The sequence below is a fragment of the Capra hircus genome, chromosome 17, assembly GCF_001704415.2.
Source record: "Capra hircus breed San Clemente chromosome 17, ASM170441v1, whole genome shotgun sequence".
Classification (NCBI taxonomy): Eukaryota; Metazoa; Chordata; class Mammalia; order Artiodactyla; family Bovidae; genus Capra; species Capra hircus.
The window spans coordinates 51,580,145-51,591,376 of record NC_030824.1 but is presented as its reverse complement, the minus strand read 5'-3'; the positions used below and the strand labels follow the sequence as shown (position 1 = coordinate 51,591,376).

Below are 11,232 nucleotides of genomic sequence, written 5' to 3'. Positions count from 1 at the left end.
TAGCTCAGTGACTTTGCATTACTTTATCCTATTTGCAATCAAAGTACTACTAGACCAAAGGTTGGTAAACTGCACAAAAGCAAAGAATAATTTTTACATTTTTAAAGTGTTGGAAAACACAAATGCATACACCCATGAAGAATACTGGACAAAGACTACATGTGGCCTTAAAGTCTAAATATTTACTACCCAGCTTTTTACAGAAGTTTGCTGATTACTACACTAGACTCACAAAAATAAGTTGGATAGTTACTCTTTTTTTTCATTCTCTTGAATAACTTACTTAATTCATAAATAAGTTATACAATCAATAAGAACTAAAAAACCTTTTTTAGTTCATAAAAATTTGGTATGCCTCCTTTGTAAATCACAGATTCCTGTGATTCCAGGCTCAGTGGTGAAGAATCCACCTGCCAATGCAGGAGACACAGTTTCAATCCCTGGATCTGGAAGATTCCCTAGAGAAAGAAATGGCAACCCACTCCAGTATCGTTGCCTGGAGAATCCCATGAACAGAGGAGTCTGGTGGGCTACAGTCCACCGGGTTGCAAAGAGTCTGAAATGACCGAGGGAATAAACATGCACGCATGTATGTAAAGCAAATGAAGCCTAGGTTTTTTTTGTTTGTTTGTTTTGTTTTTGCCTTAAGGATATCCTTGATTATCACCTTAAATGGTTATTCGATTTTTCTGTTTGTTTTTCTCTTTTTGTTTACTGCCATTTCAGTATCTATCTGTTTTCCAAAAAGATATCCATTTACCGTAGGTTTTTGTATTACTGGCACATAGTTCTTTTCATTATATTTCTTTGTTACTTAAAAACGTTCTCCATCTTGCTAAGATGTTTTCTCTTTTTTATTTTACATTTAATTAATTTCCTAAGTTTTGTTCAATTTGTCAAACTTTTGTATATTAATCTTGGCAAAAATTACAGTTCGCTATTAGAAATGTTTTCTATTGTGCTTTTATTCTTACTTTTCTTACTCCTGAATTTTTTAGTTATCCCAAATTTTGTGTTAAACATGTAGCTACTTTGCTCTAAAATTTCCTTATTTTCTTCTTAATGTAATTTATAGCTTTCAGTTTTCCTTTAAGTAATTTTCACGGAGTCTCACAAATTCGAACATATACTTTTTATTATTATACAATTTTAATTATTTTCTGAATATTTTTTCTCACTTTCATTCTTTAACCTAAAAACAAGTTGATAGTATGATTTTTAATTTACAGACATGCAAGATTTATTGTCTTACATTTTGTAAATGTTACTAATTTCTAATTTTATTGCATAATGGTAAGAGTGTGTAGCTTGTGTGTAATTTTCTGAAACTTTATTGGGGTTTCAGTTGTGTCTTAGACATGGTATTTTGGATAATGCTTTCTATATGCTATAAAATAATCTGTGTTTTATTTGGTGAATAGGAAGTTCTCTATAGAATGACCATCTTAAATTTGTTTATCATAATCTGCAGATTTTCTATGATGTTGCTTATTTGTCTGCTTGATCTATCTATTTTTGAGAGAATGCTGTGAATTTTCAAGTAAAATACTTATTGTTAAAAAATTGAATTTTAACATGCATACAGAAAAGTATAAAAATATAAGTATGCAACCCAGTTAAAAGACGTAGGTATTTACCAGGTTGTTAAATTGCACACAGGATCCTAGAACTGCCTCTGTGACCCTTCCCCCAATCACTTAAATCCACTTATCCCCCAAAGATAGCTATCTGAGTTTTCACACAATAGAAGTTACTTGTTTTTAAATTTTATGTAAATTAAATCATACAGTATGTATGTTTTGCATCTGTCTTCTAACACAATGCAATAGCTATCAATATTGCTGTACATAGCTATATTATCCATTCCGTTTCATTATCTTGTAATATTTCACAAAACAAATACAGTGGTGCATCTGTCCATTCTACTGTTTATGTATATATGTATCATTTTCAGTACTGGCTACTGTAAGTAAAAGTGAACGTGAAGTTGCTCAGTCGTGTCCGACTGTTTGCAACCCTGTGGACTATAGCCCAACAGGCTCCTCAGTCCATGGGATTCTCCAGGCAAGAATACTGGAGTGGGTTGCCATTTCCTTCTCCAGGGGATCTTCCTGACCCAGGGATTGAACCCAGCTCTCCCACATTGCAGGCAGACGCTTTAACCTCTGAGCCACCAGGGAGGCTACTATGAATATTCTCATCCATGTATTTTGGTACATGAATGTCCTGCATTGTTATTGAGCAGGCGAATTCGTAAGAGTGGGATTTATTGGTCAAAAGGTATCTATATGTTTAACTTTAGAGAAAGAAAGTGAAAGTGAAAGTTAAGTTGCTCAGTTGTGTCAGACTCTTTGAAACCCCATGGACTATAGCCCACCAGGCTCCTCCATCCATGGGATTCTCCAGGCAAGAATACTGGAGTGGGTTGCCATTTCTTTCTCCAGGGGATCTTCCCAACCCAGGGATCGAACCCAGATCTCCCGCATTAGAAGAAGATGCTTTAAGCTCTGAGCCACCAGGGAAGCATCTAACTTTAGTAGGTACTATCAAAGAACTTTAAATCCCATTTTAATAATAGCTTTAGAGAATTAAAGGAAGATCTTTGGGATCCACAGCCAATCTGGGCTACTTAGGAAGTAAAAGAGGGCTTGATGATACTGGGACTTTCTAAGTATCCCTCTTCTCTGGTTATTCTCTTATTTCATGAGGGTTTTCTCAACATGGCAGGGGACAGGGCCACCAGTTGTTCTGGCGTCATATCTTTACAACTTCCAACAGATGAGCAAAAATAAACCTAATCTGTTTAGGAATATCCTAGCTCAGGCCACATTCCTCCTATACCCTGCAGGTGGGGAGATGATTATTTTTGGCCAGGTCATTCATTATATGTCCATATTAGTAATCACGGGACAGAAGTTATCCGCAGAAAAGGGAAGCTACAATGACATATTACATCTGTTTTTAAATATTATTTTTATCCCTATTTTATGGAGGGTAAAATAGGGTCTAAGATAAAATAGATTGTCAATAGCTAGATTCTTTTTTAGAAAAGCAATAAAAAATTTTACATGAACAGCATTCATGGAAATGAAATGAAAGAGAAGAAGCCAAATGACAAGGATACAGTCACCCTAACACCCTGACAAGGCAAACTGAGTTTTACCTTCTAGTTCTTGTCACTATGCAGACATAATTTTAATGTTTTAATTACTGTGTCAAAAAATGTTCCATTTTCATTTAATAGCTTTTTATTCCACATAATCTTTGTAAACTTCAATGATTTGTATTATAATTCATAGTTCATGTAACTTCTAGTAATTGGATATTTAGTTTGTTTTAAAAATATTTGTGATGGTAAACAATGCTGCAGTAAGCATCACTGGGACTATACGTTGTCTTTTGTATCATTTTCTTGGGAGGGAGTCAAGGAGCATAAATACTTCTCTGGCTCTACTAGGCAGTTTGAAGATGGAAAAACTCCTTTAAATTGTAGTAAAAATTCCTTTAAATTATAGTTTGAGGTTTCTGTAGAGTCATTTCTTTTCTGTCCCACAATACCTAATTCTGTGCATTTATCTATTTGGATCTCTCTCTCTCTTTTTTTTTTTTTTAACTTTGTACTTTGTATCGGAGCATAGCCGATTAACAATATGTGATAGTTTCACGTGAACAGAAAAGGGACTCAGCCATACATATGCATGTATCCATTCTCCCCCAAACTCCTCTCACATCCGGGGTGCCCCATAACATTGAGCAGAGTTTCCTGTGCTATACAATAGGGCCTTGTTGGTTATCCATTTTAAATATAGCAGTGTGTACATGTCTATCCTAAACCCCCTAACTATCCCTTTCCTTGATCCTTCCCCTCTGGCAACCATAAATCCATTCTCTAAATCTGTGTGTCTCTTTCTGTTTTGTAAGTAGTTCATTTGTATCATTTATTTTTAGATTCCACACACAAGAGATGCCATACTATGTTTCTCCTTCTCTGTCTGACTTCATTCAGTTTGACACTCTCTAGGTCCATCCATACTGCAGCAATGCAGTATTTCATTCTTTTCGATGGCTGAGTAATATTCCATTGTATATATATATATATATACACACCATATCTTTATCCATCCCTCTGTTGGATATTTAGGTTGCTCCCATGTCTTGACTATTGTAACCCTGCTGTAGTGGCTATTCTTTGGGCACTAAGTTAATATTTGTAAATAACACTAGAATAGTCTCCCAATGCTTAAAATAGGCCTAAAGCAGGGGGAGACTATAAATGCATTTGCTTAGAACTAGTTTCTAGGGTACACACATATTTGAAGACCATACAATTTTTTAATTTATAAGTTTAGGACTATTGATTTCTAAGGTAACCCTGAAAATAACTCAACATTTTCTCTGTTAACTACATTTTCTGCAGATTTCTGTGTGATTGGATGAGATACACTGGTGTCTTTGGTAATGATCTGCAGCTTTGCAGAGTTTTGGAATGTGACTATATATGATAGTCCAATCCTTTTGGCCATTAGACGAACTTTAACAACTTTTCTTCAAAAACATTTTTTCCCCTTGTTTGGAGGGGAGTGTTATTTATTCTTAAGGGAATATTTTTCCTCCTTTAGACTTTATCTAACTTCTGTCTGAGTGCAGCCTTACTGTCAATTTATTAGCTCTGTCATTTAGCACAAAAAAATGTTTGGGAACGCATGTAAGAATTAAAGATTTTAAAATTTAAAAAATAAAAAAAAATTAAATAAACATTTCCCAAGCACTTAAAAAATAAATAAATAAATAAAAGTAAAAAAAAAAAATTAAACTGTGGCTCTATGTTAGTTAGAGATGGGAAACCTTTTCTGAGATTCTAACATGCTACACTTAAATCATATTTCTTCAGAGCTGATCTGTTTCCCCTTTTTGGAAAGCAAAGGCCTCTCCTCTCTTCATTATGTAGATGAATCAAGAGAACTGTGTGATCGAAGGACATGTGGGAGGAGGAAGAGAAAGAGAAGAAGAATTTTCCTTTAGCTTCTTTTTTTCCCTTTTATTTCTTTCTTTGGCACTTCAACGAGATTGAATGAGGAAAACTAACCATTTTTATTTTTTGAAAAACATGCAGCTGGGAAAAAGTATTTATTTTGGCTTGATGAAAACACTAACGTGGTATACTCAAAGCAAAGTATTTGGGTTTAGGTAGATTATACAAAAGGGAAATGATGTAGCCTCAGTTACTTGCATTGATGTGGTATAATTTGCTCAGGTGCCAGCATAACAGAAAATGGTCTGATCTCCACTTTTAAGTGGCTGCTTCTTTCTTGTGTCATCCTGGCTTACCTCCTCATCCCCACTGCCACCTCTCACACACACGTTTGCTGTCTGTTGTTTTTGCTCAGATGTTCAGAAACATATTTAATAGTGTTTGTAAATGTAGATTCAGAGTAATGATAACTAATTCTTCTCACTAAAATCCACAATCACCTATGACCACAGCCAAAAGTGGTAGCTGAGATTTCTTTTGGTATTTGTTTTATGAACACTTGATTAAGAAAGTTAATAGGGTTTAAACATGTTTGCCTTTCTTACAATTTCAAATTAAGCATTTTCATTTTAGCTTATATTATTAACATATTTAAAATTTATAATCATAATGTAACAATAGTCTGTATACTTTAGACAAAAATCCTACATAATGTGAACACTTTCTCAGTTTTTATTCTGTGTATCTGTTTTCAAGCTTTTGTTATATGCATATTTTTATATCATTGTAAATGTTGGTTAATTTTGAAATTAGATATTTTTGGTAATTTGTTGGAATAACATGCAAATGAAGGGTATATCTTTTATGAATACTTAGTTTAGGAGGTCACCTAGCACTAATAAGAATCAAAAAATGACTATTTTCTGGAGTCACTAATTTTTGAAGTAGTGGCAATTTTAAGTACTGGTGTGTTATTGGTAGTAAGAAATAGTTTTTATCTTTAATGTTAAGTAAAGCTCACAGTTGTTTTGTGCATGACAGCAGCTATACAGAATCCTTCTAGCTCTGTAAATATTAGATTTGACTGTGTTGCTAGGAAACCCAAAATAAAAAGAAATTTAAGTAAGCAGGAAGCATTATGAAAACTAAATTTTGTTTTTATAAACAGTGCAGCTTTGGGTTATGCTCTGTGATTAAAAGGTTGGTGTAAACTATTTCATATGTACATTAAAGAAAAAGAAACTTCTTACAACGTAGTGATCGTTTCCTGTTTCATTTTTAATTTTCTTCTCGTGTAAAGAGCTTTCACTAGGAGTTGCTTGAAATCTCTGGGAAGGTCTGTTCTGAATTTACTACTTCTGGATTGGTTAAAATCCCTTTTAAGTGTGTGCTTTGTTCTTTGAAAGCTTTGGTCAGTTGAGCAACTTGCTGCTCGTGTTTTAAAAAAAAAAAAAAAAGAGCTGAGTAATGCTGGAGCTTTCTCATGTGGCTGATGCAAACCTGGAGAATTTGCATCATCATCTAGCTGGAGTAAGTTGGTGTGACAGGCAGGCGCTTAAATACCAGCCCATGAGGAAGCTGATCTGGTCTGTAGTGATAGGGCGGCAGCAGCAGCCGCAGCAGCAGAGGTAGTCGGGGAGGTGAACGAACCAGAGCACCATGAATGAACACACAGGTGTTTCTGAGGTGTAATTAGATCGCGGAAGGTGAAAATACACCTTAGCTCTTTTACCTGCGAGCACAATATCACTGAGGAGGAATCTGAAAGCAAAAAGGAAAGAGATCAGATCGGTCAGTCACCCCAAGAGACACCACAGTTGAAAGTTTGGAATTAAAAAGCAATTTTTTTTTTCCATTTCCTTTTACCCCACTGCGGGTCACTACCATGGTTAGAAAGCCTGTGGTGTCCACCATCTCCAATGGGGCTTACCTGCAGGGCAGTGTTAATGGGAGGCTGCCTGCCCCGGGCGGCAAGGAGCCACCTGGGCAGGAGAAAGTTGTGCTGAAGAAGAAAATCACTCTGTTGAGAGGAATCTCCATCATCATTGGCACCATCATCGGAGCAGGAATCTTCATCTCTCCTAAGGGCGTGCTCCAGAACACAGGCAGCGTGGGCTTGTCCCTGGTGGTCTGGACGGTCTGTGGGGTTCTGTCACTGTTTGGTGAGTGTTCCTGCTTCTCTGGGGGTGTGTCTGTGGGGTTGAGCACTGTGCTGTCTGGGAGAGCAGAGGGAGATTTCAAAGGCGTGAATGAATGGCAAAGGCTACCCCAGATTTTCTGATTTTAGGGGAGGTATGCAAACTATCTAAGCACACTGTCCACTGTTGGCAGAATGCTGAGTTCCCTGAAATTGCATCCTAAGTCTATGCTCTCTTTTCCTGACCAAGGCGCTCTATGTTCTGACTTTTCGCTTTGGCATTGAATGTTGATGCTAACTTTGATGACCCAGTAAAATACAGGTGAACTTTCTGTACCCGGCACTTGCGCTCAGTGAAGGTATGTTTGGGGTGTCTTGGCAGCTGGCAAGCTGAATGAAACACCTGTGAAGTGAAACCCAGTGTGGCCTGTTTAGACACAGAACTGAGTGCTCAGCAGAAGTTTTACTGACTTTTTATTGGCAAAACAAATGGATGGCAGTCTTTTCCCTTTTAATTTTTTTAACTTCATGTGCTTGTCAGTTCCTAGTCTTCTTTCAAAAGTCCTTGAATGTGAATAGAAGTGTGATGGCACTTAATTCAGCTCCTTTTGTAACGGATTATTGCAAGGGTGTGAGCATTTTTCACATTTTTTTGTACTTTTCATCTCTCCCCAGTACCCATAACTGTTTGCAATATAAATTGTAAAATTGGAATTGGGTATTATTGCTGTTTGCCCAGCTCTGTTTTCTTCGTTTGCAGTTCACTTGGTCTTCGGAGACACAGGTTATTGGTCCACCTATCTGCAGAGTTAGTCTCAACAGAATTGGTAAAACTGGTGGAAGAAATGTGATTATTAACTTTTTTTTCAAAACCTAGATCTCTTTTATTGACGTGATAATTAATAATAAAGAGGTAATAAATGTCCCCTCATGAGGTGGGCATATGACTGGAATGCTTCTTGGGTTAGCTGTAAAGGTGTTAAAAACTGGTGAATGGTCAAGAAAATTAAATTGTATTTATACTATGGGGAAAATGTCTAAGATATATTTGCTCTTCTCTGGCAAATAGTGCTTTTTTATTCCAAAAGATACTGCTCTTTAAAGGTTTTAACTCTTTGTCCTAACTCTCTAGGACCAAGTACTACTAACTCTTGGTCCTACATGGACTAACCTGTTTATTCTGAAGGTCTTGGCAATGTTTTCATGCATTGGTTTGAACATTTATCTAGAGAACTCAAATTTTCATGATTAGGAAGAAAGTATTTTAAACAAAACTTGTTGAAATAAAAACTTAATATAGAAATATCAACAGAGGAATTGTATTTAGGTGTTTACAAAGGGTTTATGGTATTCATATTTTGTGGCATATACATTTATAGACAAAGAGAAACCTAATTATTGATCTTCTTAAATGATTTTGTGTACCCTCAGCCTTTAATCTTCTCCAACACTTGGTATATTCAGAATAAATCATTGTCTAATAGGAGAAACCATAGCCAGGTTCCTGGATTTTGTATCCTGTGTGCATGCAGCTCCCATTATGGGATTCCATTTTTGTATACTATAAAAGGCTATTCAGATATGATAAAATGGGTGGCTCTGAGCATTTAGTTAAGGTGATGTTGACTTGTACTGAGAAAATATGCTTCTGCATAAGTGTGTCATCTCAAGTGATTAAAAATAAACTAATGAGACTAGCTAAGTTTACACTTGAGTTGGTATTCTTTGATTACTAATCACAGGGAATATGCTTCTATACGAATCTATTTATTGATGTTTGCATTACATTGGTCACTTGAGCTCCTAGGAACTTTTGACAGGAGTGCCTTGCTAACAGAAAGCAAAGCAAAATATAAGGGAAAAAATTCGTTGTCTTAAATCTCTGGAACTAAGAGTATAGAATGTGTATATTGTGTTTACAATTTTGTTTAAAGCCAGGTTTAATACATGGGTTCTTACATCCTATTTTGAACTGTTTTCATGTGACTAATATGGTTATGGAGCTTGAGACCTTCAAATGAAAATTTCACTTTCCCAGAACTCAATTTAAACCTGGGGCAACCATCCTGGAATTTAACCAAAGAATACACAAGTCTAGGTATTGAGTCTCTGGAGATAAATTCTGAGGTTCTTAAGACATTTTCTAATAACATTTAATATTGGATGATTTTTTGTGCACTCTACCAACATGGCAACTGGTTTCCAATAGAGAATGAACTGCAGGTAGTTATAGTTAGTTTTAAACGGACAGACTGTATCGGTGATTCCCAACTATCCATCTGTAGACTAAGTTACTTTAGAATTAGCTGTGCTAATTTTAAAATTATAGATTTTCTTTGATGCCTCTGTCAAAGAGTCTGGCTTCTCTTGATCAGAGAGGAGGTCTGGGGGATGGCCTTAGTGCTTGTATTTTTTATTTTAATTAAAAAATTATTCCCAGGTGACTCTGATACAGTTCTAGTTTGGAAATAGGATAAGCAACACTAAGATTTTGCTGAATATCCAAGTTACATTTATGTTGGACAGTTCTACCTGAAGCTCTACTGATTAGTAATAATTTCTCACGCTTTTAGTCTCCAGAGTAGCTCAGACAGAAATTATGTCTTACATTTGAGTACTTAACAGTATGGGTAGAACTTTTCACATAATGTCAAGATATACTTTTCATTATATATACAATAACTTGCTCACAGTAGTAGGTAAAGCTGTATTTCATGAGGTGCTTTCTGTGTGTCAGGCCTGTTACTGTCCTTGGCATTCATTTTCATACTTATACACACAATCCCCTTATGAAGTGAGAATTAAAATCTTTATTTCTCAGAGGATGAAACTGAGGTTTGGAGAGATTACATAATCTGCTCAAGTCTTTGTGAATTTTATTGCTAAATGTTGAAAATTGGTTCATGATTAATTTTATCTCCATGTTCATAAATATGTTAAAGCATCTCTTTTTCAAAACTTTTATTTCAGTCACCCAGGAATGATACTCTGAAATACATCCATAAGAAACTTTCTCAAAAAGAGAATATCTGAGTCAAATTAATTTTGTTGATAAACAAAACATACCCTATAAATTAAATGAAGCCTTCCAAAACCTTGAGTCCATACTTTTGAGGAGAAGAGAGGAATTTTATTTATTTTGATATGTCACAAAAACATCATTTATTAAAAGGATGCTCAATATAATGAGGTCAATTTGATATAATTCTTTGTCTTGATGTGAAATTATGTTCTTCAAAAATGGATTGTGGATTCAAAATTTTTAATAATATTATATTGTTTTAGAAGTTTGTCTTTACCATTTCAGGTAAAATTACCTTGAACAGAATGAACGAGATTTCAAGCATGAGGAAGTTACAAGGGGACTTTGGAGGTTCTTAGGAATTTGATTAGTATTGTTTGTTTTGAAAAAGGGTGTCATTCAAACCAAAGGAAGTAATATCATCTCATGAAATACTGCTATGTCCATTCTACTGCTGGATGACTTGGTAATATTTTAACTTTGTGCCTTTTTATCATAATTATTTCACAGGAGCCTTGTCCTATGCTGAACTGGGAACTAGTATAAAGAAATCTGGTGGTCATTACACGTATATTCTAGAAGTCTTTGGCCCATTACCAGCTTTTGTGCGAGTCTGGGTAGAACTGCTCATTATACGGTAAGAGCCTAGACAGAAAAAAGATTAAGGAAAAATAAACCTATTCATTATCCCATTTTTGAATCACTTTGATTATTTTTAAATAATTAGAAATATGCATGACTATGTGGTAAATATGTCTCCTTCAGGACATAAAATCTGGGATGAAATACCTTTCTCAATTAATGGTTTTAGTGCCATTTTGCCACTGGCAGTAGTTTCCTAACCATGCCAAACTTTCAAAGCATCTGCTTGTTGTTAACATTCAACTATTCTCTAAGTCATTTTCAGGAAAGATGCTGACCTAAAAGAATGTGAATTGTCAAAATCTACCATGATAAATCAGACCTTTTGTTTGATTATAAATTGTAATTTGACAAAATTAAATGTTCTCCTAGGAACTGGGGTTTTCCTTCTTGTAGATCACTCCATTAAGCCATCTTCAGTTTACTCAGTTTTCGTGACTAGGAAACTTCTGTTCCTAG

General features: G+C 35.3%; 1 protein-coding gene across 2 annotated transcripts in view; it reads left to right on the top strand.

Annotated features, from left to right (window-relative positions):
• SLC7A11 (solute carrier family 7 member 11) overlaps window positions 6,472-11,232 on the top strand; it is an 87,045-nt gene continuing 82,284 nt past the window's right edge. Inside the window, exons 1-2 of one of the 2 annotated variants that reach the window (XM_005691243.3) lie at window positions 6,472-7,134; window positions 10,642-10,768. In XM_005691243.3, coding sequence (XP_005691300.2) covers window positions 6,858-7,134; window positions 10,642-10,768 — 404 coding nt within the window. In that variant the 5' untranslated portion in view covers window positions 6,472-6,857. The remainder of the gene's footprint in view (window positions 7,135-10,641; window positions 10,769-11,232) is intronic. The other variant, XM_018061535.1, reaches the window with a different exon arrangement.